General features: G+C 48.5%; 1 protein-coding gene across 1 annotated transcript in view; it reads left to right on the top strand.

The window, feature by feature from the left end:
- The window catches only part of LOC123347264 (antigen WC1.1-like), a 225,258-nt gene that overhangs the window by 40,807 nt on the left and 157,146 nt on the right, over window positions 1–27,305 (top strand). Inside the window, exons 5-15 of the mRNA XM_044984705.1 lie at window positions 4,369–4,683; window positions 5,044–5,355; window positions 7,277–7,324; window positions 7,411–7,725; window positions 9,110–9,145; window positions 9,520–9,660; window positions 12,155–12,236; window positions 14,857–14,867; window positions 22,921–23,004; window positions 25,591–25,680; window positions 26,537–26,680. Coding sequence (XP_044840640.1) covers window positions 4,369–4,683; window positions 5,044–5,355; window positions 7,277–7,324; window positions 7,411–7,725; window positions 9,110–9,145; window positions 9,520–9,660; window positions 12,155–12,236; window positions 14,857–14,867; window positions 22,921–23,004; window positions 25,591–25,680; window positions 26,537–26,680 — 1,578 coding nt within the window. The remainder of the gene's footprint in view (window positions 1–4,368; window positions 4,684–5,043; window positions 5,356–7,276; window positions 7,325–7,410; window positions 7,726–9,109; window positions 9,146–9,519; window positions 9,661–12,154; window positions 12,237–14,856; window positions 14,868–22,920; window positions 23,005–25,590; window positions 25,681–26,536; window positions 26,681–27,305) is intronic.

Genomic DNA, 27,305 nt, shown 5'->3' with positions numbered 1-27,305 from the left:
GCTGCACCTCCGGGTCCGCATGGAGGGGCTCGTGGTCAACCTCGTCAACGTCTATGCCCCGACATCGGCCCCGGAGCGGCTGCAGTTCTACCAGCAGGCGTCCGCCTTCCTCGGCTCCTTGGATCCTCGCGAGTGCCTGGTCCTGGGCGGGGACTTCAACACCGTCCTAGAGGAGCGGGATCGCTCGGGGACCGAGCAGAGCCCGGCCGCCGCGGACGTCCTCCGGGAGATTGTCACCCATCACTCCCTGGTGGACGTCTGGTGTGACCACCACCCGGACGATGCCTCCACGTTCACCTATGTCCGGGTGGAAGCCCATCGGTCGTGCCGCTCCCGGTTGGACCGCATCTATTTATCACGGTTCCATCTCTCACGGGCCCAGTCCTCCAGCGTCCGGCCGGCCCCATTTTCGGACCACCACCTCGTCACCGTGACGGCCTCTCTCTGTGCGGAGAGGCCGGAGCCGGCCTATTGGCACTTTAACAACAGCTTGCTGGAGGATGGGGGCTTCGTGGCGTCCTTCCGGGAGTTCTGGCTGGCCTGGTGAGGGCAGCGGCGTGCCTTTCCCTCGGCGCGGCGGTGGTGGGATGTGGGCAAGGTGCGCGCCCGGCTCTTCTGCCGTGACTACACCCGGGGCGCCAGCCGACGGAGGGATGCGGCGATAGGGCAGTTGGAGCGGGAGGTCTTAGAGCTGGAGAGGCGTCTGGCCGCCAACCCCGAGGATCCATCCCTTTGCGGGGCGTGCCGGGAGAAGCGGGAGGAGCTCCGGGTCCTCGAAGACTATCGGGCCCGGGGCGCCTTTGTTCGATCCCGCATCCGCCTCCTTCGGGAGATGGATCACGGCTCCCGCTTCTTCTATGCCCTGGAGAAAAGGAGGGGGGCCAAGAAGCACGTCACCTGCCTTCTGGCGGAGGACGGCTCCCCCCTCACGGATCCGGCGGAGATGTGCGAGAGGGCCCGGACCTTCTACGCGCGCCTTTTCTCCCCGGATCCGACCGATCCTGCCGCTTGCAGAGTGCTCTGGGACGGGCTCCCGACGGTCAGTGCGGGCGACCGGGACCGGCTAGAGCTGCCTCTCTCTCTGGCCGAGTTCTCGGAAGCCCTCCGCCGCATGCCCACCAATAAGTCTCCGGGCATGGACGGGCTGACCGTGGAGTTCTACCGCGTGTTCTGGGACGTCCTCGGCCCGGACCTGGTCAGCGTCTGGGCCGAGTCCTTGCGGAGCGGGGTCCTCCCTCTCTCGTGCAGGCGAGCCGTGCTCGCCTTACTGCCGAAGAAGGGGGACCTCCGCGACTTACGGAATTGGCGTCCCGTCTCGCTCCTCAGGACGGACTACAAGGTCGTAGCCAAGGCCATCTCGCTGCGGCTGGGGGCCGTGCTGGAGGACGTGATCCACCCAGACCAGACCTACACCATCCCGGGCCGTAGCATCTTCGACAACCTGTATCTGGCCCGGGATCTCTTGGAGCTTGGGTGCAGGGATGGTCTGTCGTTCGCCCTCCTGTCCCTGGATCAGGAGAAGGCGTTCGACAGGGTGGACCACGGGTATCTCCTGGGCACTCTGCAGGCGTTAGGCTTCGGGTCCCAGTTTGTGGGTTTTCCCCAGGTGCTGTACGCTTCCGCGGAGTGTCTGGTCAGGCTCAACTGGACCCTGACCGAGCCGGTCAGCTTCGGGCGGGGAGTGCGGCAGGGGTGCCCCCTCTCGGGCCAGCTGTACGCCCTGGCGATCGAGCCCTTCCTCTGTCTCCTCCGCAGGAGGTTGACGGGGTTGGTGCTTCGGGAGCCGGAGCTGCGGCTGGTCCTGTTGGCGTACGCCGACGATGTGCTCCTCGTGGTCCAGGACCCGGGCGACTTGGCGCGGGTGGAGGCCTGGCAGGCCGTGTACTCAGCGGCCTCCTCCGCCCGGGTCAACTGGGTCAAGAGCTCTGGCCTGGTGGTCGGGGACGGGTGGCAGGCGAGCTCCCTCCCACCCGCACTTCAGGCCATCCGGTGGAGCGCGGGTCCGCTGCTCTATCTCGGCGTTTACCTTTCTGCCACGCATCCCTCTCCGCCAGAGAACTGGCAAGGTTTGCAGGGCAGGGTGGCGGAGCAGCTCCGGAAATGGACAGGACTCCTCCAGTGCCTTTCCCTCCGAGGGAGGGCACTGGTGCTCAATCAACTGGTCCTGTCCATGCTCTGGTACCGGCTCAACACCCTGGTCACGGCCCCGGGGTTCCTGACCGACCTCCGGAAGGTGGTTCTGGAGTTCTTTTGGCCAGGACTGCACTGGGTCCCTGCAGGGGTGCTCCACCTGCCCCTGGAGGAGGGAGGGCAGGGCCTGAAGTGCCTGCACACTCAGGTCCACGTCTTCCGCCTCCAGGCGCTGCAGAGGCTCCTTTATGGTGCGGGTAGTCCGGCATGGAGAGCCCTGGCGCACGCCTTCCTGCGCCGCTTCCGAGGGCTCCGATACGACCGGCAGCTCCTTTATCTCGACCCGAGGGGCCTTCCGCGAGACCTCTCCGGGCTGCCGGTCTTCTACCAGGACCTCCTCCGGACCTGGAAGCTGTTCTCTGCGACCAGGTCCGTGGCAGCCACCGAGGGGGCAGACCTCCTCGCGGAGCCCCTGCTACACAACCCCCAGCTCCGTGTGCAGGTGGCGGAGTCCCCCGCGGTGCGCCAGAGGTTGGTCCTGGCAGAAGCCACCAGGGTCGGAGACCTCCTGGACTACGACCGGGGAGACTGGCTGGATCCCCTGACGCTCGCTCGGCGGATGGGGCTCTCCAGACCTTGTACTCCCTGGCTCGTACTACAGGAGGTGAAGGCCGCTTTGCCGCCCGCTGCTCGGGCTTACCTCGACCGGGTCCTGCGTGAGGGCACGCCCCGCCCACCCCCTACCCCGAGCCCTCCGGACCTTTTCATCGGGCCACTACCCCGTAGACCCAACCGGCCCCCCCGCCCCTTCACCGCCAGCCGGCTGCACGATCTGCAGCCGGTCCGTTTCCAAACCGCGCCAAGGAAGCAGCTCTACGCGCTCACGCTCCACACCATTCACTTCCTCACCCTCGTGTCCCGCCCCGACACCAAGTGGCGGGACCTCTTGCCACCTCTGGAGGGTGAGGAGCCCCGGTGGGCCAACCTGTACTCCACCCTGATCCCGAAGCCCGTCGGGGACATCAGTTGGCGGCTCCTCCACGGAGCCGTGAGCATGGGCGTGTACTTGGCGAGGTTTACCCCTGTCCCAGACACCTGCCCCTTCTGCGGCGTGAGGGAGACCCTGACGCACATTTACATAGAGTGCGCCAGGCTGCAGCCCCTATACCGGCTCCTCACCAATCTCCTCTTGCGTTTCTGGCTGCACTTTTCCCCCACCTCCTTCTCAATGCACTCCCTATCCGTGGCCCCACGAAGTCGCGGGACCTCCTGGTCAACCTCCTCCTCGCCCTGGCAAAAATGGCCATCTACGTGACCAGGGAGAGGCGGTTGGCCAATGGGGACTCCTGCAACTGTGGGGCTTGTTTCCGATCCTTAGTCCGTTCACGTCTCCGGGTGGAGTTCCTCTGGGCGGCATCCGCTGGCTCCCTTGACGCCTTCGAGGAGCAGTGGGCGCTGTCCGGGGTTCTCTGCTCAGTGTCCCCGTCAGGCTCCCTTCTCATGACCCTTTGACCACACTCCTGTCCCTGTTCTTTTATTAGTTGTCCCCCACAATTAGTGGGTTTCTGAGGCCCTGTGGTACCTCCCCTTAGGCTGGGGGGGGGTTCCGTTAGCATGGGGCGGGCTTTGCCCGCCCCGTTTCCCGGAAACCCAATAGATACAGAGAGCTTTGCTGTTGACTTCAGCAGCATTAGAATAGAGCCCTAAGTATCTGAGACTTTACCATAAGTACAAGTATCCCTGCTTTTCTTCTTTTATTTGGAAAATAAATGGGTCCTAACAAGTCTGATTTCCTCCAAGCTTCTGGAACCTCCCAACTCTGTAACAATGTAAAGGAAAATTGGAATTTTGGGTAAATTTGTTAATCTGAAATTTCCTGAACATCCTTAAAATGCTTATTGAAGAACTTTTTGAAAATGTTCATGTTTTCCAAGTAGGAGCTGATTCTGAAAAGCTTTAGCTTCAGTAGTAGTTCTTACTTTCATGAGCTGTTCCATAAGGATGACTCAGATGACTAAGGGTTCAGGGTTAGGTCCTGTCCCCTTAAATGCTTTTATCAGAAGTTTCTTCACAAAGTCTTCAGCAGTTCCTAATTTTACTGACTTATTCTCTTTATGTTTCTTGCTAAAGACACACATTTTTCAGTATCTCAGCCACTGTAGCATCATCTTTGATTTGCATGGAAGCTGTTTAGTTATCATTATATTGCACATTGACAGCTGGGATCTATCCCTGCAGGGAGCAGGCGGATCAGACTGGTGAATGGGGCAGGTCGCTGTGCCGGGAGAGTGGAGATTTATTACAATGGCAGCTGGGGGACAGTCTGTGATGATTCCTGGGATCTGTCAGACTCCAATGTCATTTGCAAGCAACTGGGATGTGGACACGCCATCAATGCAACTGTCTCTGCTCATTATGGGCAAGGATCTGGGCAGATCTGGCTGGATGATGTGAACTGCTCTGGGAACGAATCCAATCTCTGGGACTGTCCTTCCAGAGGCTGGGGCCAGCACAACTGCAGACACAAAGAGGATGCAGGAGTTCTCTGCTCAGGTCTGTTCTCTGAATTGTACCATGGGTCTGATAATCAGGGGACTTCATGAACTATATGGGTGTCTGAGGAGTGAGCTGAGGATGTCAGAAAGTTTATCTCCTTTTTCCTTTTTCTCTCTCTCCGCTACCTACCCACTTGCAGTGGTCACCATTAAAAAGTCAGCAACTGTTGGTAAATGGTGTCTTTTTAATAATAATTTCATTGCTCATGGGCCTGTCACTGGTCTCTAAAAGAATGTCTCTGATTCTTCTGTAGAAGAATAGGCAGGGTTGTTAGTGATCTCTGGGATTTCAGCCTTTAAATCCCAGTGAGTTTCAGAATCAGAAAACTTCACACTCAAGTTGTGCATTTCCTCCTAGAATTCACGGATCTGAGACTGGTGAGTGGCAGTGACTGTGCTGGGCGACTGGAGGTTTTCTACAATGGGATTTGGGGCAGTGTTTGCAACAGTCCTATGGATGCCGTCACCATGGCACTTATATGCAAACACTTGGACTGTGGAGACAGAGGGACACTTTTGACAGAGTTAAAACATGGAAGCGGCTCTGGCCCTACCTGGGTGGATGGTGTTCGGTGTGATAAGCAGCACATCTCCCTTTGGCAATGCCCATCAGACCCTTGGAAACAACAATCGTGTAGCAGAGGAGAAGAAACCCATATTGCTTGTGAAGGTAAATTGCTAACATATATATATATATATATATATATATATATATACACACACACACACACACACACACACACACACACACACACACACACACACACACACACACACAACAGTCAGGTCTCGCTCACTGAAAGATTTTGATATAATTTATTATATTTTGTTACTTGTCACTAGATCTTTTTATCAAATACACATTTATTTATAATGTGTATATATATATTTGTATGTATTTGATAAAAAGATCTAGTGACAAGTAACAAAATATAATAAATTATATCAAAATCTTTCAGTGAGCGAGACCTGACTGTTGAATGTGTGTGTGTGTGTGTGTGTGTGTGTGTGTGTGTGTGTAAAGTAAATTGATTAGACTCTGCCTGTTGGTATGCATACTTCCACCTTTTCATGTTCTCTGTATGTATAAATATCTCCTGTCTGTGTGTTCCATTCTATGCATCCGAAGAAGTGAGCTTTAGCTCACGAAAGCTCATGCTACAATAAATTTGTTAGTCTTTAAGGTGCCACAAGTACTCCTGTTTTTTTTGAGAATACAGCAATTATATCAATCTATATCTATAGCTATATAACATTCTCAGCAATGGTACAAACTTATTTTCAGTATCTGAGGCTCTTAGAAATAGTAATGTGGCATGTTAATAACAAACATGGACATTGCTATTACAAAGACATACAATTCACCGCAACCACTATTAGGGCCTAATCCAACACCCAGTGAAGTCACGGAATCACAGATTTAAAGGGCTGAAGAGACTGTTAGGATCTTCTAATCTGACCTGAATATCACAGGCTAAAATATCAGCCAGGAATTCCTGCACCAAGCCAGTAAATTTTAGTGGAGCTAGAGCAGATCTTTTAGAAACACGTCCATTCTTGATTTAATGACTTCATATCAAGAAGACTCCCCATATCCCTTGGTAAATTGTTTCAGTGGTTAATTAGCATGAACAAATTCTAAGCCCTTTGCAATCCTTGTTATTGGGATCAGAATCTTGATCTCTCAAGTCTCACTCACACAGCAGCAGAGCCTTTCAGGAGAGCATTATTACCCTCATTTTACAGACAGGGAATGGAGACACAGAGAGATAAAGTGTCCCAAGGTCACCCATGGTGCCTTAATGAGCATTCGCTCAGGCCTCTGGTAAGAGCCAGGAAGTGTTACCCATTAAAGAACATGATTAGTGTGCCTTTCTGGTTATACCTCTTCCAAGGAATAACAATCACAGGTAGATCTGTGTCTCAAGTATTATTTATGTTATGGTAACACCTAAAATCCCCAAAGGCCTCATTGCCCCAGGCACTGTCAAAACACAAATCGAGAGAGGCCCTGCCATACAGAGTTTACAGTCAAGATAGACCAGAGGAGTGGGAGGAGAAACAGATGAAAGAGAGGTGAAGGAACTTGCCCAAGTCACACAGCAGATCTGTTGCAAAAACAAAAATAGAACCCCAGCCTTTTAAGTCCAACTGCAGCATCATAACCACTGGACGACACTGCCTTTCTGTGTGGGGAAGTTCAGACTTGCAGCTCCTATACAGCCCCCTCTCTATTTTACTTTCCTCTTCTGTTGGTTCCTGCGGTAATGAGGGTGAGTTTCACGTCAGGTGTCTGTTTCCATTCCAATCTCTGGGCAGAGGGGTCAGGGCCCTTGTCACAGGCAGAGCTAGAGGAGAATTAGATACTGTCCTGCCAGTTACATAAAGAGACACACCTGCCAGCAGGGAGCTGCTTAAAGACTGCAAAATCCAGAGTAACAGCTGAATAATTAATTATTTAATAACCCAGATTTTGGCTTTCAGTCAATTTATAGAGCACTGGTATTAGTGGTGTGAAATACTGATAAACCCTATTCGAACCTGCATTGCACACACTGCCTGATCCACTCACCTCAGCTTTCTCTCCATAGGAAGGAAAGGGAAACCTACCAAATGCCCGAACTCTACAAGCTGTACAGGTATCTCTGCTTCTCTGTGTCTCCCTCTTGGTCCCTAAGGATTTTCCCAGCTGTTCCAGTAACATGTGAGGTTTCTGCATTTCCAGACCAGGAGAAGTTACGTGTCGTGGGAGGAGAGGACAGATGCTTGGGCAGAGTGGAGGTTTGGTACCGTGGCTCCTGGGGAACAGTTTGTGGTGACTCCTGGGACATGGCAGATGCTAATGTTGTGTGTAAACAACTGGGCTGTGGAACTGCTGTATCTGCCCTGGGCGAGGCTGCATTCGGTGAGGGGACTGGTCCCATCTGGGTAGAGAAGGTGAACTGCAGAGGGACAGAGTCATCTCTCTGGGACTGTTGTTCCAAGTCCTGGGGTGAGAGTAACTGTGACCATAAGGAAGATGCTGCTGTGAATTGTTCAGGTGAGTGACAGGAGATATTTCTGCTACTGTAATTTTCAGGGAGGAGGATGGATGAGCCCACCCATTCCTGCCTTGGTACCAGACTAGACCCTCCTATCTCCTGTGTGCAGGAGCATCCTGGATGCTGTGGGGTGGAGCCTTTGTGGGGTCAGATTGGCTCAAGCATCAGCCCACACAGCCCCTGCATCCATCACAGACCCCAGTGTGCTTGTTTATTAGTAGCATCCTCATCATTCCACAGAGAACAAGGGACTTGGGCCCTAAATCATTAACAAACAGGCCCTGTGCTACTGTGTCATAGGTCTCCTCCCCCACTTGGAGCTGTTGGGTTCCAAGATGGGGACCTGCATGGACTCCTCTAAACTAAAATCCTAGTTTAGATCTGGTTCTCACTGCCACCAGTTAAGTTTAAAGTGGGTAACACACTGCCTGTCCCCCAAACTTCCCCTGGGGAACCCAGATTCAAACCCCTTGAATCTCACCAGAGAGAGAGAAACAGCCAGTTCCCCTCCCCCACCTTCCCTCTCTCCAGCCTGCTCTGGAGAGATTACACACCCAGTCAAATCCTTGACTCAACACAAAGAGGGACTCACCTCCCCCTCCCCTTCCCTAGTCCTGGAGAGAGATACCTTGATTCAAACTCCTTGAATCAAACAAAGAGGGATTCCCTATCCCCCCTCCCTTTCCCCTAGTCCTTGGGAAAAATACCTTGATTCAAACTCCTTGAATCAAACAAAGAGGGATTCACTTTTTCCCTCTCCCCTTCCCCTGAAAATCCAAACAAGGGAAGAAATCAATCAAGTTCTAAAAAAGAAACAATTTTATTAAAGAAAGGAAAAAAAAGTACACTATCTCTTTATTACCAGGATGGAAAAATATCACAGGGTCTGACTTATAAAAACTGGAGAGACTTCCCCTCCCTCCTCCTCAGAATAATCAGAGTAACAGCAAACAGAAATAAAGAATTTCCTTCAGCAAACACACAATTGCAAATGTAGAAATCAAATTATAAGACTAATTCGCCTTTCTAATACTAACTATACTGGATAGTAGGAAATACTCCAGGAGAACTTGGAGACATGTCTGGCCTCTCTTAGATCCAAAGAGAGCACACAACTCAAACAAAGCCACAGAGATTTGAAATTATCCTGTCCCTTGATTGGTCCTCTGGTCAGGTGTTCATCAGGTTACTGAGCTTGTTAACCCTTTACAGGTAAAAGAGACCTTAACCCTTAACTATCTGTTTATGACATACTGGGAGGGAGCTTGTGGAGGTGACAGCGGGAGACAACCAGGGACTCTCAGAGGTGAGGTTCCCCCTGGTAACAAACATGTTACTTCCCCCTTGCTCCAGACTCCAACTCTCCTCCCTTTCCCTTTGCAGGTGTGACACAGACAACAGATTCACCAAATATCCCAGGTAAACCATCCCCCTTCTCCATCAAAGGTCAAATGCCCCTGGTGCTGGGTCACAGAGGAGGAGCTGCAAGCTGCAGCCTGAGGGAAGGAGCTCCTTTCCATGGCCTGTGACATCTGAGGGCGAAGGACACCCAGGTGGGACCTGCAGGGCTTGCTGAGCCAGAGGATTCCTGTCTGCTGATTCCAGCTGACAGGGCAGGGCCCATGATTTAAACAGCAGCCCATGAGCTGCCCCCATGGTTCACAGACTGTGTCCCCGCCCATTACCCTGCTGTCCTGGGCCGTGCAATGAGTGACTGGGGAGCTCCTTGGTCCCCCCCTCCCCGCGACTCTCACAGGATAATCTCTCTCTGTTGCTTGTTCATTTCCATCCAGCTCCCCCTCGCCGTCCTCTGTCCTCTGACAGTGGGAGAGTCACGGTGCCCGTGGTCGTCTGCATTATCCTGGGGGCCCTGCTCTGCCTGGTCCTAATCATCCTGGGGGCGCAGGTGCGAAGTGCCAGGGCACAGCGCAGAGGTGGGTGCTGATTTGTGTCGCTGTGTGAAACACCTCTGCAATAGCAGTGGGGTTGCAGGGTGTCAGGGTGAGTGGGTGATACCAGGCTGAGTGGGATGCCTGTTAACTCCTCTCTCATTTAATATTTCATTAACTGTCTGGCAGTGGAACAGCCCAGCCATGGAATTTGGAGATGATATTAGCTAGGGAGCATCACAGTTTAAGGAAAACTGCACCTGTATCCCCCTCGCTCCCTCCCTGTGGTGCACTCCAAGAGTGGCAAATAACACCTCAGGCTCCAGGCATCACGTGTCTCTGGGTAGAACCCCCCGTCCCATCTCCTGCTGACCAGGGTCTAAATGCTGCACAGCCCCCTGCCTTCCACGGTGATATCTCCATAAGTCAGGCTGCTTAAAGACCAGCTCCCATGCTGTGCTATCTCTCTGTGTGCTATGAGCAGTGTATTGCCAGCACTTACAAATTACCTCCCAACTCTTTCTCAGCTGACTGCACCTTATTAGTAGGATAAAAGCTTCACAGAGAAACACACACAAAAAATACAAAATTCCTCCACACTTACTGAACATACCAGAAATCACCCATCTTCCTCATGGGCAGCCTGGTACAGCAATGTCCCTTCAAATCATACAACATTGGCCTTCCCATGTGGAGAAGATCCTGTTCATTTCCTGAATCAAAACAAAGGCCCTGAGTTTGTTTAAACTCAGCCTTTTCTACCAAAAACCTCTCTTTGTCTCCTGGTCTCAGGTAATCCAGTTTGTACCAGTCCATGCAAATCGCTCCAAGGCCTGGTACCTCTCTGGATTGTTTACGATCTCAGTATTTCACCTCAATAATCCTCCATTGTTTTTTCTTCCTGAAGGACCTGTGGTTACACTCATCCTTGGTGTAAAACACAACCATACCTAAACCATTCACAGATTTCATACAATGGTTCCTAAAAATACTGCGTGGGGCTGCAATATCTGTCACAGGAGGGGTTCTGAATATCAGTGTGGAGAGCCAACATGGAAAGGGACCTACATAGACTGGAAATGTTGGGAGACAAAAAAGGGTACAAAAAATTGAGCTAGGAATATAGTTCTGTAGAGAGAAATCCAGTGGAAAGCAGAATCTTAGGAAGGAGAAATGCTGGAAAGGAGCATTATACAGTATTATACTCATAAGTGGCACTTATAGAGGATTTTACATCTATAAAACACTCTACAGATATTAGCTCCCAGCAGCCTGGGAGGAAGATAGAGAACAGGATTGCCATTAACATGCACATAACGGTCACAGTTTAGCATTAGGGCAATGTCTATAAGGTTAGAGAAGAATGAGCAAGCTGACCCAGAGCTGGATTGAGTAGCCAGGCTTCTTTATTGCAGTACTTGTTCCAGTGGTCGAGTAAGCACTGGATTAGTTACAGTTCACGCTTTTTATTTAAGTTAGTATGTAAACACCTACATCTGCTACAACAATCTAAAACCTCTTATTAAGTAATAGAAACACCCATACTATGATTATACCCCCCCCCCCCCGATTGACTGATTACAGCATTACGCATATTATACACACATTTTTACTTTGAACATACATTTCTTTGCAGTAATTTGTTGTCAGAAGTTCCCTTAATCAGCAGTTCTCAGGGAAGGGAGGAAGGGGCCATGACCCAAGGCTCGTTTATGTAGCTGGGAAAGGAAGGGAGGGGGAACAATTTCTGAGATGGTAGACAGAAGAATCTTTCTTAGACGCCTAGTTGATGTGTCTTTTCCACATGCTTAGAGTCAAGCCGATCACCAGATTTGGGGTCAGGAAATAATTTTTTGCAGGTCAGGTTGGCAAAAAAGGAACTTTGGGCGATTTTCATCTTCCTCTGAAGCATGGAGCAGGAATCGCCTTCCAGGATCATCTGACTTCTCTCGCCTAATCAATTCCCTTCCATTGCATGGACGCTGAGCATTAGTGGTACCTCAGTCCCTCCCATACTCTGCCTGTGGCACACACAGTATTTTCTCCTGAGGACTGAAATGCTTTAGTCTAACTAAGACTTTGGCTCAAACATGGGTGTATCTGGATAAAATATAGAGGCCTGTGTTATACAGGAGGTCAGACTAGATGGTTTAATGATCCCTTCTGGTCTTAAACTGTATGGAAAAAAAGTGCTATCACCATTTTGCAGCTAGGTATAAATACCAGCATGGGGATGAATTATTTAAGATGCTCCAAGGGGCAATAACTAGGAATAATGGGATGATATTAAAGAAGAAACATTTTGGCTGAATGTGAAGAAACTTCCTGACAGTGAACTAGCCTTTGGAGCCATCATCAAATAAATTTGTGGAAAGGGATGTTGTCCCCGTCTCATTTAAATTGAGCCTGAAGAGAGCAGTGGGAATGGGCTGTAGGGACCAGTCCTGCACTGGGCCCATGGGGAGGGGCTGGAGGATCCTATAGGGTTTCCCATTTCTGGTTTCTATAACCCTGTGCAAACCCTGCCCTTTGTTTCCAGGCTCCAGAAGACCCTTGGATCCCTTCTCTGAGGCCGTGTACGAGGAGATTGACTATAACCTGATGAGAGAGAAGCAGGAGATGTTCAGTCGCTCAGGTCTGTGTGTCTCAATCTTAACGGGGAGCAAATATGAAAGTCACTTTCCATTCCGAGGCCTTGATCCATAGTTAATTATTGCAGCTTCACCCCCATTTGAGCTTGTGGTTGGAGCTGGGTGCAAGTTTTGGTTAAAACAATGTATGTGAATGTTATGTATGCAAAGGAGAACATTTTTACGTAGGGGAATTCATTCACTGGGGCGCTGCTGTTAGTGCCGGCCAGTTGTCGGCTAGAAGAAAAGGATTTTGCTCGGCGTTCAGTGAAGTCTCCTCTTTGCTAGTGGCCAGTTCATCTGTAGATTTGCTTTTCATGACACACAGAATATAAGAGTTAATTGTTGCTGCTGACTGTGAGAGATTACACGTATTCCTCACCACACAAATACAACCCCTAACTTTTCTGGCTACGAGCATGGCATTCTATTGGAGACTAAACACAAGCAGTGGGATTCTAGAACCACCCCAGTAGAAAATTGTGATTTCAGAAATGAACGGCAAGTATTCCAGTTCAAAGGGGCCACCTTGGCATCTGAACCAAAGTTGTTTGCCTTTGTCTTTAAATGACCATGCTGGGATACATTGAGGACTTTAACATAAGTCACCCTGAATCGTGGCATTCTCATTCAATAACACTTTCTTATTATCTTGAAGCAAATAAGATCAGTGACTGCTAACCAAAACAGGCTGTTCTCTTGACAGTCTGTGGATCCAAGATATTTGACATTCATTATAAGATCACTTTGTGCCTGCTTTGCCCAAGACCAAGACATATAACAAAATCATAACTTTGCCGAAGGCACATTTCTCACCTCTGCCATCTGTCACTGTTTGGAGATTTCAATTTCATAAATGAAATCATTGAGCTGACGAGGGCATCGTCGCCTATATTGCCAAACTGCATCGCATCACTGAACATTGTAACTTTGGTAATGTTCTCTCTGACATACTGCAAGATTGCCCTGACTGTGGAGTTCAGGAGAAAGCATTTCAATGCCATCTCCTTGCGGAGCCAAATTTGACATTCACCATCCCTCAGGAAAAGGCCTTGGCCGCCGAAACAGCATCATTGCACACTGAGGAAATTTGTGTGATGGCAACCAACATGAATGCTGCACTTCACAATCAGAAGGATCATCATCGTCGACAAACTCAGCGGAACAATGGGAACTCAATCACATTAATGTAATCGGACAAGATTAATCACTTAAACATCTGCTCAGGCTAAGGGGGACAGCATCAACACTCTGCCTGGAAATTCAAAGGCACGAAGAACCATTTCTGCAAAAAGAAAGGTCACGTTGAGAGAGTCTGCCAATCAAAGGTTAAAAGCATGAAACAAAAGGACAATGACCAGTATTCTCATCCTCGCGCATCGAACATACTTGATGCTTCCTTCGACAATGATATCAAGAAGCTTTACTACATTTAGAGCCATCCACAACAAGGAAACTTGAGGTTCTGAAATATTTGCAACAGTGCTTATCAATTACCATGAGTACAAATGGAAGTCAGCTCTGGTTCTGCAGCGTCAATCATCAGTGAAGACACATTCTGTCAGTTTTACTTGCATTGTCCTCCCAAGTTGTCAGATCCATTGTGCAGCCTTCAAGACTATAATGGACACAATGTTGACCTAATCAGAAGCTGTAATGTGAATACTTGCTATGGCTCTTTGAATTGCCTCTCATCATCACAAAAAGTCAACATAAAAGTATTTTAGACAGAAACTGGTTCACACAGCTGGCAATCAACATGCAAGGCATCTATGCCATCAACAAAGAATAAATGAGAAAGATCACTGATGAATTCCCTCAAGTGTTTTCTGAAGAATTGAGAGCTTACAAGGGACCTCCAGAGTTCTTTCACCTGGATCCCACAGTCGTGCCTATCCACATGAAGGTCAGGAATGTACCATTTGCCCTATGTCCAAAGACTGACACAGAATGAGAATGTCTCATTGAAGAGGGAATCTTTGAGCCAGCTACAGATATGAAATCGGCAACACCAAGTACCCATACTCAAGCTAAATGGCAACATGAGAATCTGTGAAGATTATAAGTGCACTTTGAACAAGGCACTTAAACAGCACCCTTACCCAGAGCCTGCTTTTAACCAACTGCTCCCTGTTCTTGCTGGAGGAAAAGTCTTCACAAAACTCAATCTTGCCCAAAAATGTAAGAACTGATTGTTGACAAAAATGCGGCAGATGCACAGACGATGATCACTCATTAAAAATTTCAAGTCAAGGGTCTCCAATTTGGGATTTCCATTGCACTGGGAATTTTCCAATGGTTCACGGGAACTGTACTTTCCAGAATTCCAGGTGCTATAAGTATATTTTGAGGCATCCTGATTATGGTATCCATCAAGGATGAGCTTGCCAAGCAACTTCAAGAAGTCTTGTGCTGATTTGCAAAGTCAAGTATTTGAATCAAGAAGGAAAAATGTGAATTTGGAGCTACAAGCATCACCTTCTTAGGCTATCGATGCATATGGTATCCACCCAACAGAAAACAAGGTACGGGCAATCCATGATCCAAAATCCAAACAAGAACTTTATTTTTTTTTTAGGATTGCTCAACTTCTGTTACCCAGGGTTTTCAGAAACCACAGCAGTGGTAACTTAACTTTTTCACTGCAGGCAGTGTCAGGAATAACTCAATGGGAACATAGCGCTCCAGCTGATGAAAATTAATACAAGTAAGCATGCTCTTATTTACAACTACAGTTTATTTAATTTAAGCACAGAGAGACATAAGAAATAGGAATAGAACATCCCAAACATTTACCTAAATTCTGAGCAGGTATTGAGTAATTGACAGCTGGTCTTCAGTGGCCAGTTGCTTACCTGCTGGGGAGAAAAGGTGTCAGGAAAAATGTCTCTCTTAGGACACTGTGATGGGGTGGAGTAGACCCAAAGGCCTCCTGCTGGAGACCTCAGGGTTCTGCCACAACCATCCTTGGGAAAGAGCAGTGGAGTGGTCCTCCAAGCAGGCTAGAGTGGCTGCAGGGGAAGCAGCCAATAGGGGCTTAAGAGGTCCATATAAAAGGAGATACATGAGCAGAGCAGTAGTTAGTTGCTGCTTGGAGCAGAATAAAGGACTGCAGTCCTAGCTGCCTGGAAGACCAGCAGTGCTACGGATGGTTTGCTAGCAGGGACTGGGGGAGCACTGAGGGAGCTCCTGTCTGGTTGCTAGGACTGAGTAGGGATTCAGCCTGGGGAGGGTTGCAGGAAGATAGTGTCTCCATGGAGGAAGCCCTGGAGATACAGCCCCATACCAGGTCTGGACTACTTAAAGGCCAAAGCCCAGGGAGGGCTAGAGAGAGAGACCAGCAGAGGGATACTGAGATAGGCCCCGGTGGACCGTATACCCAAAATAGGTTTATGCTGGTTAACAGGCAGACTGTGTGACTCGGCCGGAGCACTGTGTCACTGACAAACCCACCTGAGAACCACTGAAAGGGGTCACCAGAACTAAAGAACACAGACACACTCAACCAGAAGGGGGCACTCATGAGAGATGGGTACCAACCCCATTATAGACACCTTCAAAGGACTGCTCCAAAGTACATTCTATATCTAGCCCTCTTAATAACGAATTTTTACAAAACACATAGCTCATAGTGACCCCTACTGAGTCATTGCTGTCCTCTTACGTCAAAAAACTATTTATCAACAAACATTCCTAACAATCTCAATCATAATAAGATTCTTTATCAAAGGCACCCAGATTCATGGTTCTCTTCCACTTATTTACTTTCAGTCTCAATTGTTGACTTTTTCTCTCCCCTCCGCCCATTCTGATTAGCAGAAACTGCCAGCGTACAGCTAGCATTTGACCTTGCCTTCAGATGCCTGCTTATTCAAATTAACCCTTAACTATGTGGTGTTAGCAGCAAAGAGTCCTGTGGCACCTTATAGACTAACAGACGTATTGGAGCATGAGCATTCGTGGGTGAATACCCACTTTGTCGAATGTATGTGGTGTTCTATTTTATTAAGTCATAGTGGCAGAATGCACATGATATGATTGCAATTAGCTTGATCACATTCTGAGCTACACACACCCCTCAAATGCAGGCAACACTTCCACCACCATATTTTCCAAAAAAGGCAACAGTTAATGAACCTCTTCATCACCTTCTTGACAAGGGAGCTCCAAGGAAATGGACTTGCCAGCACACAGAAGCCTTCAGGAATGTCAAGAAGTTACTGACGTTTGACTCCATCCTCATTCACTACGACAAACTGAGGCCATTGATCATTACCTATCATGTATTACATTATGGCATTGGAGCCATTCTCAGCCATCCCTTTCCAGAAAAAAAAGAGGCACCTCTATGGTCTGAGAGAAATTATGCACAAATTGATAAAGATGATCTCACTGCCGTTGCTGCAGCCAAGAAATTCCACAATTACATTTACAGTCTGTGTTTGAGATTCATACTGACTATAAGAGACACCTAGGAATTCTCTCCAATAACAAGCTAATGCCTTCAGAAACTCCCTGCTATAGCACGGGAACAAATCTACACAGACACCCCCCTGGAGTCCCGACCAAGATTTATAAACCTGGAAACCCTGGACGCCCCATCATCTCAGGCGCTGGCACTCTTACAACAGGATTATCTGGCTATTTGGACTCGCTCCTCAGACCCTATGCTACCAGCACTCCTAGCTATCTTCAAGACACTATTGACTTCCTGAAGAAACTACATTGCATTGGTGATCTTCCCAAAAACACCATCTTGGCCACCATGGATGTAGAAGATCTTTACACCAATATTCCCCATGAGGATGGACTATAAGGCCACAACACACCTGGTGGCTGAGCTTTGTGACTTTGTCCTCACCCACAACCATTTCAGATTTGGGGACAACTTTATACCCTCAAGTCAACGGCACTGCTATGGGTACCCGCATGGCCTCACAGTATGCCAACATTATTATGGCTGACTTCGAACAACGCTTCCTCAGCTCTCGCCCCCTAGTGCCCCTCCTCTACTTGTGCTACATTGATAACATCTTCATCATATGGACCCACGGGAAGGAGGCCCTTGAAGAATTCCACCTGGATTTCAACAATTTCCACTCCATCATCAACCTCAGCCTGGACCAGTCCAGAGAAGAGATCCACTTCCTGGACACTACAGTGCAAATAAGTTATGGTCACATAAACACCACCCTATACCGGAAACCTACTGACCACTATACTCACCTACATGCCTCCAGCTTCCATCCAGGGCACATCACACGATCCATTGTCTACAGCCACGCCCAAAGATACAACCAAATTCCCTCCAATCCCTCAGAAACACAGGAACACCTGCAAGATCTTTATCAAGCATTCTTAAAACTACAATACCCACCTGGGGAAGTGAGGAACCAGATTGACAGAGTGAGACAGGTACCAAGAAATCACCTACTACAGGACAGGGCCAACAAGGAAAATAACAGAACACCACTGGCCATCACGTACAGCCCCTAGCTGAAACCTCATCAGCACATCATCAATGATCTACAACCTATCCTGGAAAACAATCCCTCACCTCGCAGACCTTGGGAGGCAGGCCAGTTCTTGCTTACAGACAGCCTCCCAACCTGAAGAAAATACTCACCAGCAACTACACACCACACCACAGAAACACTAACCCAGGAACCAATCCCTGCAGCAAACCTCATTGCCTACTCTGTCCCCATATCTACTCTAGCGACACCATCAGAGGACCAAACACATCAGCCACACAATCAAGGGCTCATTCACCTGCACATCTAATAATGTTATATATGCCATCATGTGCCAGCAATGCCCCTCTGCCACGTACATTGGCCCAACAGGACAGTCTCTACGTAAAAGAATAAATGGACACCAGTCCCTGGAAAAATCATGGAACGGGTCCTCAAGGAATCAATTCTGAACCACTTAAAGGAGGGGAAAGTGATCAGGAACAGTCAGCATGGATTCACCAAGGGCAAGTCATGCCTGACTAACCTAATTGCCTTCTATGATGAGATAACTGGCTCTGTGGATGAGGGGAAAGCTGTGGACATGTTATTCCTTGACTTTAGCAAAGCTTTTGATACAGTCTCCCACAGTATTCTTGCCAGCAAGTTAAAGAAGTCTGGGCTGGATGAATGGACGGTAAGGTGGATAGAAAACTAGCTAGATGGTCGGGCTCAATGGGTAGTGATCAATGGTTCCATGTCTAGTTGGCAGCCGGTATCAAGTGGAGTGCCCCAAGGGTCGGTGCTGGGGCCAGTTTTGTTCAATATCTTCATTAACGATCTGGAGGATGGTGTGGACTGCACCCTTAGCAAGTTTGGAGATGACACTAAACTGGGAGGAGTGGTTGATATGCTGGAGGGTAGGGCTAGGATACAGAGGGACCTAGACAAATTAGAGGATTGGGCCAAAAGAAATCTGATGAGGTTCAACAAGGACAAGTGCAGAGTCCTGCACTTAGGATGGAAGAATCCCATGCACTGCTACAGACTAGGGACCGAATGGCTGGGCAGCAGTTCTGCAGAAAAAGACCTAGGGGTAACCGTGGATGAAAAGCTGAATATGAGTCAACAGTGTGCCCTTGTTGCCAAGAAGGCTAATGGCATTTTGGGTTGTATAAGTAGGGGCATTTCCAGCAGATCAAGGGATGTGATCATTCCCCTCTATTCAGCACTGGTGAGGCCTCATTTGGAGTACTGTGTCCAGTTTTGGGCCCCACACTACAAGAAGGATGTGGATAAATTGGAGAGAGTCCAGCGGAGGGCAACAAAAATGTTTAGGGGGCTGGAGCACATGACTTATGAGGAGAGGCTGAGGGAACTGGGATTGTTTAGCCTGCAGAGGAGAAGAATGAGGGGGGATTTGATAGCTGCTTTCAAGTACCTGAAAGGGGGTTCCAAAGAGGATGGATCTAGACTGTTCTCAGTGGTAGAAGATGACAGAACAAGGAAAAATGGTCTCAAGTTGCAGAGGGGGAGGTTTAGGTTGGACATTAGGAAAAACTTTTTCACTAGTAGGGTGGTGAAGAACTGGAATGGGTTACCTAGGGAGGTGGTGGAATCTCCTTCCTTAGAGGTTTTTAAGGTCAGGCTTGACAAAGCCCTGGCTGGGATGATTTAGTTGGGTTTGGTCCTGCTTTGAGCAGGGGGTTGGACTAGATGACCTCCTGAAGTCCCTTCCAATCCTGAGATTCTATGATTCTATGTTTCTATGACACAAATTGGACATCAGGAATGGTAACATACAAAAGCCAGTAGGAGAACACTTCAATCTCTCTGGACGTTCCATAACAGATTTAAAAGTAGGTATACTTGAACAAAAAAATGTACAGAAACAGACTTCAAAAAGAAACAGCAGAACTAAAATTCATTTGCAAATTTAACACCATTAATTGGTCTTGAATAGGGAATGTCTGGTTCATTACAAAAGCAGCTTTGTCTCTCCTGGAATTTACACCTCCTCATCTATTATTGGGAGTGGACTACATCCACCCTGATCGAATTGGCCCAGTCAACACTGGTTCTCCACTTGTGAGGTAACTTCCTTCTCTTCATGTGTCATTATATAATGCCTGCATCTATAATTTTCACTCCATGAATCTGAAGAAGAGAGGCTTTTTACCCATGCAATGTTATGCCCAAATAAATCTGTTAGTCTTTAAGGTGCCACTGGACTCCTTGTTGTTTTTGTGGATACAAACTAACAGGCCTACCGCCCTGATACTTAACACCTTCAGTCATGTCACCACAAATGCAATGATGGTGTGTCATGCTAAGTACTACTGCAACGATCACTGCTCTGCATCAATTGTTCATGACTCATTTGTCACCAGATACTATCATATCTGATAACGGAACTGCTTTTACCTCTGACGAGTCCAAGGACTTCACCAAAAGCAACCTCATTCGAGCTGTCACCATTGCCCCATGCCATCGCCAAGCAAATGATCTGGCTGAACAGATGGTGCAGACAACCAAAGATGCTAAAATGAGGATCATCAAGGGAGACTGACCAACAAGGCTTACAATATTCCTCATTACACAACATGTCACTCCATGCCCAAGTACCAGAGTTAGCCCAGCCGAGCTACTCATGCAACAATGTTTTAAGACATGGGTTCACCATCTCAACCATGACCTATCTGAGGAATTGGAACACAAGCAGGATCATGCTCTGGATTCCTTCCTATCATCTACCCTGTGGTTCCTTCACACGACAAGAAAGTATATTTGTAGAAGTTATGGACGTAGGTTCCTTCAGCAGTTATTGAGGTCACTGGTTCCATCTCATATAAGGTCCAGATTACCAATGGACAAGTTTGGCATCACCACATGGAGATGAGCAGCTTTTCATCTGGTCAAAGAAACATTACTCCAGAGAAGCCATCAGATGTGTCTCCTCTAGAGCCAACCATCGATTCTTCATTATCGGTACAGCCTGCAGCCTCTGACACTCTGAGCTCACCAAAGCTGCTAGTAAAAGGGGACAATGCTCCTGTCTCACCAGGGGTTCATGCTGAATTTCAGTCACCAAAGACACCTGCCCTGCCGAGTGTTGTAGAGAGACCACAGCGCAGGCGAGAGCACTCACGATGGTTGGATGATTGTGTTGCTAAAGGAGGGAGGAGGGTTATGTATACGTGGGGGCCCTGTAGTTTTATGAAGGGGAAGGCACTCACCAGGAACACTGCTGTTAGTACCCTCCAGTTGTTGTCTAGAAGGAAGAGATTTTGCTCGGGGATCAGTTCAGCTTCATCCTTGCTACTGGGCAGTTCATCTGTAGTTTTGCAGTTCCTGACAAAATAAGAGTTCAATGTTGCTGCTGACTGTGAGTGATTACACATGTTCCTCATCACACATTTACAACAGTAAAAAATACAGATTCGGAGATACCGAAATATTTTACAAATTCACAACAATTTCACCATGTTGTTCCAAACACAAAAACACATAATACATTTTGTTTCAACATTTTCTACACAGAACATTTTTTTTCAATTTGCAATTATCTTTCATTTACAAATTTCCTTTACTGTATAAATAAAAAATTTAAAAAAACCATTTTGAAAATGTCAAAAAATCCAAAATTATTTAATTCAATATGAATTTTTCTCTTTTTTAAAAAAACTTTTAACTTTGCCAAAATTTTCCAAAAAAAGTCATTTTTGGCTCAACTCAATCATTTTTTAAAATTTGTTTTACAGGGGCTAGCAAACTAAAATACTGTTTGTCTCCCAACCCTAGCTGTGAATGCTGCAGGAGCTGGGGCTGTGTTGAGACCAGCAGTTACTCATGTTGACAGATGAAAATGAGCTTCCTTCCCACCATACTCTGCAAGTCCCAATTCTAGGGATGGTTAATGTCACTCTGCCCATCCCGCAGCCTTGGATTGTAGCCAGTTATGGGTCAAGAACGCAACTGTCTGGGGCCAGGCTAAACTATCATTTGAAAACTGCTTTGGAGCATTGGGGCAGGGGATGCTCTGTGCCCCCATCCCACTACAGCCACTGGCCTGCTGGGTCGGCTCCCTCCTGCCCCCGGAGCAGAGAGATCAGCCCAGGAGAGCCTCATGACTTTGAGTCCTGTCCCTTTTATCCTTTGTGCCATTTTGTCTCAATGTCTGATGGGAACATCCTGCCCAAGGGCTGTGCTGTGCTCAGGGCATCCCCCAGCACCGCTGCCAAGATGGCTAGAGTGAATCACAGACTGTGCTCTGGGCCTGTCTTGGCCTACGTCAAGCTGTCCTGCTGTGGCTCAAGTGCGTGAGTACCAGGCTCAGGGCAGACTGTTAGGATGCAGGGCACAAACCGCAGATTGGCTGTGAATTTTATACTTAGAATTTACCCAGCAAGTAACAAGTGTAAACTCCTGAGGCATTATACACAGCCTAGGTGACCTTAACTTTGCGCTCGATGGTCCCTTACATCAAAAATCACAACAGTATTCAGGTTATTTCCAGTCCCAAAGGACCAGCTACTTCTCCCAGGTCAATTGCACCTTAGAACTGACACCAAAGATGCTTATAGACAATCCTGTAATAAACTATCTAAGGATTTGTTAACTAGGAGAAAAAATGAGTTATTTACAAGGTTAAGGCAGGGAAACACACACCAATATGTTTCAAAAAGTAATGGGAGCTTTTAAGCAAGCTCTAGATCTTCCTTAGGGCTAACCCAGGCCAAGCACTGTGGATGTTTTGCTTGTCCGTAGTAATCCTTGCTCCTGCTTTGAGCAGGGGTTTGGACTAGATGACCTCCTGAAGTCTCTTCCAACCCTATTCTTCTATGATTAATGTGGGAGATGGGTATTTGCCCTTAAGAAGGAGGAGTCTTCTCTTTGGCTGAGGTGGCCAGGACCATTGTGGAACTTCCCTGGACCCATAGCCAGAGATGTGCCCTTCACTCACCCCACAGGTATGTGAATTACCAGCATCCTTCAGGTCAGATTGTATCATCCTCTCAGTCACATTTTCCACAATGAAATGGAGATTTCTCTTGGGGAGTCTTCATCAGCCTCTCACGGCTCAGAGTCACTGTGATTCAGCATCTTCTCTAGAAGGACAACCAGACTGAGACCGGAAATCCCGCTCCAGACCCTGGGTGTGTTCCCAGTCCCACAGATCTGCTGTCCTCACTGTGATGAATTTCTGGTTCTCGTCTCTCCAGTCTCCTATTCAGATGACTCAGTGACGAAGCTGCAGTATTACACCGGGGACAGCGAGGGGGAAAACGATCCTGGATCAGAACAAGGTAATGGGGGAGGGGCAGACTCAGGGCAAGAGACCCAAATCTGGGCAGAGAACAGAATTTCTATGACACTTTCTGCAATCGCAGCCATTTCCCCTCAAACAGTTCCCATTTTACACATTCGGGTCTAATCCCACTGAACAAGATTTCTGTCAGAATCTCAGGACAGAAACATGTGACCATTTCCTGAGTACACACCCCTGGGAGTGGCTCCCAGTGACCTCCCCAGGTGAGGAGCTGGAGGAGATGGGTCAGTCTCTTTGGATAAAGGTGTCAGAGCCCAGTGGAGCTCAACTCACTTTGCTGAGCAAGCAGGAAGATTGTCCTGTGTTATAATTAGAGATGGGCTGAGTCCAATTCACTGATCCGAACCCACCAGAACTTTGTGGGAATGGAATTTGCAGATTCTTACCCCAGTTCCGGAGCTCAGTTTTGCAGCTGGCACCTGTTGCTATAACAAGCTGAAACAAACCTCTGGATGTGACCTTCCTGCTCTGGGCCCATCTCTATTTGTAAACTGGGCAGCATTTCTACCCCAGCGGCTCTCAAGGGAGTCCATGAGTTTGGGCCTTTGGGAATTTAGCCTGTGGCTGTGGGAGGAGACACTAAGCAGATGAGCAAGTTCTGCTGAGAAGCTGGAGCGCTGCCAAGCTGATCCCAGGGCTGCCTGAGAGGTTAATGGAGAGCAGGATCTCACAGAGGATCAGGCCAGCGGGAGATTTAATTCCTGAAGAGGCGAAGTTCCCTCTCCCCAGTGTAACAGAAAAATTAAAACCTGTCTGCAGAGATCATAGAATCATAGAATCTCAGGGTTGGAAGGGACCTCAGGAGGTCATCTAGTCCAACCCCTGCTCAAAGCAGGACCAAACCCAACTAAATCATCCCAGCCAGGGCTTTGTCAAGCCTGACATTAAAAACCTCTAAGGAAGGAGATTCCACTACCTCCCTAGGTAACCCATTCCAGTTCTTCACCACCCTACTAGTGAAAAAGTTTTTCCTAATATCCAGCCTAAACCTCCCCCTCTGCAACTTGAGACCATTACTCCTTGTTCTGTCATCTTCTACCACTGAGAACAGTCTAGATCCATCCTCTTTGGAACCCCCTTTCAGGTAGTTGAAAGCAGCTATCAAATCCCCCCTCATTCTTCTCTTCCGCAGACTAAACAATCCCAGTTCCCTCAGCCTCTCCTCATAAGTCATGTGCTCCAGCCCCCTAATCATTTTTGTTGCCCTCCGCTGGACTCTCTCCAATTTATCCACATCCTTCTTGTAGTGTGGGGCCCAAAACTGGACACAGTACTCCAAATGAGGCCTCACCAGTGCTGAGTAGAGGGGAATGATCACGTACCTTGATCTGCTGGAAATGCCCCTACTTATACAACCCAAAATGCCATTAGCCTTCTTGGCAACAAGGGCACACTGTTGACTCATATTCAGCTTTTCGTTCACCGTAACCCCTAGGTCCTTTTCTGCAGAACTGCTGCCCAGCCATTCGGTCCCTAGTCTGTAGCAGTGCATGGCATTCTTCCGTCCTAAGTGCAGGACTCTGCACTTGTCCTTGTTGAACCTCATCATATTTCTTTTGGCTCAATCCTCTAATTTGTCTAGGTCCCTCTGTATCCTATCCCTACCCTCCAGTGTATCAACCACGCCTCCCAGTTTAGTGTCATCTGCAACTTGCTAAGGGTGCAGTCCACACCATCCTCCAGATCGTTAATGAAGATATTGAATAAAACCGGCCCCAGCACCGACCCATGGGGCACTCCACTTGATACCGGCTGCCAACTAGACATGGAACCATTGATCACTACCCGTTGAGCCCGACCATCTAGCCAGTTTTCTATCCACCTTACCGTCCATTCATCCAGCCCAGACTTCTTTAACTTGCTGGCAAGAATACTGTGGGAGACTGTATCAAAAGCTTTGCTAAAGTCAAGGAATAACATGTCCACAGCTTTCCCCTCATCCACAGAGCCAGTTATCTCATCATAGAAGGCAATTAGGTTAGTCAGGCATGACTTGCCCTTGGTGAATCCATGCTGACTGTTCCTGATCACTTTCCCCTCCTTTAAGTGGTTCAGGATTGATTCCTTGAGGACCTGTTCCATGATTTTTCCAGGGACTGAGGTGAGACTGACTGGCCTGTAGTTCCCTGGATCTTCCTTCTTCCCTTTTTTAAAGATGGGCACTACATTAGCTTTTTTCCAGTCATCCGGGACCTCCCCCGATCGCCATGATTTTTCAAAGATGATGGCCAATGGCTCTGCAATCTCATTGGCCAACTCCTTTAGATCAGCTGGATTCACACAGGCCAGCTGTGGCCTGGCCGGGTCTGTGTCCCAACCTGTTATCTCAGCACAAGCCCAGGTCCTGCTCCCACTGCTGTTGGATTCTGCAGGGACAGGATTGGCCCCTAGTTATTTTTGGGACTCCTGTTTTACTCTCATTCTCTGACTTGTACCCTACTCACCATGGGCCCCCTTGACTTCCCTCGCATGTGCCATAATAAACAGCTGTAGTTATAAGGGCCACCTGTGCTGAAGAGAGGCTGCTGGTGCCAGGGGCTGAGTGTGGTGTTTGCTGTTTCAGATGGAGTTTCCCCAGAGGGGTCTCAGCTGGATTACGATAATGTGGAAGAGCCTGCCCTGAACGACGTCCCCCAGACTCCAGACGGCCGAGGTGAGCAGAGACTCCGCCTCCTGGAAGCAACCTCACCCTAGGGACAATAATGGTTTGTTAAGAAAACCACAAATTACCCCACCAGTATTTTCTATTGGCGTAACGCTGGGGGCACTGACCAGGTGCATTATAAGAACTGTGTGGAGGCCCAGGGGTAGGGACGCATGTGATGCCCTAGATCATGACAGAGGCCCATTGCAGGGATGGAAGGAGCAGTTCGCTCAGGAGCTGCCCATGCTGTACTTGCTTCAGGTCACTGCCTTGTGACCCTCAGTGCCAGGATCACTAGGGTTACTCACCATTTGTAAACGGGGCACATCAAAGCAGAGACGTCGTCAGTGCTGCAGTGTTCCCTGCCTGCCTTTCCTGGGATTCTGCTATAGCAGCTTATATACACTGTGACATGGGGTGGGTGGGACATGCAGATTTTACACCCAAAGGGCCATGTCACACCCTTATTAGCTGGCTTAGCTCCCAGTGGTGTCAGTACGTGGAGACTGATGGCAATTTACAGGATAAACATTATCAGTAGAACACATTGTAATTATTGTAACCAAATGCCTTTGTGGAGCAACCCCTCTAGGCTAGACCCCAATCACCTTTTTCTAGAACTGCCCCCAGCCCCCCGCTCATCTGGGAGCTCTAGGATCCTCTCAACCCGTGATTGAAATGTATCAAATCAATATGAAATCCCCCAGTCTGAGGTTCCAGAGGAGGCTCCTCTTACTGCCCTGAGGGTGGAAGTTAAGTGCTGAGAGATCCCCAGGGACCAGTAAGCCAAGTGCATCTGCAACTTGTACCTTATTTCTACCTTCACTGTGAATTTTCTCTTAATTACGTCACATCTTCACATCAGATGCCTCTGCCCTGCCTGGAGATGTCACAGGGGACGGTTATGATGATGCCAGAGAAGTGTCTGACCCTGAAGGTGACCCTGCTTTGGGGCAGAATGATGAGGAAGGCACTGGGGTGAATGACAGGAACAGAGATTCACAGACAGGTGAGTGGAGAACTGTTTGCACTTCACAGTGTCTCTGCAGAGTGGGAGGGCTGGAAATGTGGGATACACAGCAAGGGAACAGCCCTGGCCAACCCAATACCTGTGAGAAAATCTTTCCTTCTCTTGTCTCTCCAGTCCCGCAAAGCAGAGGCTTCAGTGCCTGCAATGGGGAGAAGAACAGCAGGGTCCCTGCTGGTGGTACTTTGTGGTCAAACCAGCAAGATACCTGGGATCCTTCTGCCTCTAGGTTCCAATCCTTGTGTGGCTGCCACGCCCTGGATGTGCTCGATTCCCACCAGTTCACTGCACATGTATCTTTTGGGCAGAATCCAATGAACTAAAATCCTGTTACTGCTGTGCAAATGTTAAAAGAGCCCATGACACGTCCTGCAAATGTTGGGCTGGCAGAGTATGGTGTTGCCACTCTCACTTTTCCGCTGCTGTTGGCAGTTGTACTGCTTTCAGAGCTGAGCGGACGGAGAGCTATGTACTTAAATGGCTCATTTTAATTCCATGCTCTACTGCTTTTCATATTTAGAGAGAGTTGCATGTTGATTTTTTTAATCAGTGTATGTACCTGTGTGGTGGGGGTGGGGGGTGTCAACTATCATGGACACAAAGAAGG

Source organism: Mauremys mutica, chromosome 1 (assembly GCF_020497125.1).
Source record: "Mauremys mutica isolate MM-2020 ecotype Southern chromosome 1, ASM2049712v1, whole genome shotgun sequence".
NCBI classification, from domain to species: Eukaryota; Metazoa; Chordata; order Testudines; family Geoemydidae; genus Mauremys; species Mauremys mutica.
The sequence above is the reverse complement of the archived record's forward strand: the minus strand, read 5'-3'. Positions and strand labels throughout refer to the sequence as shown.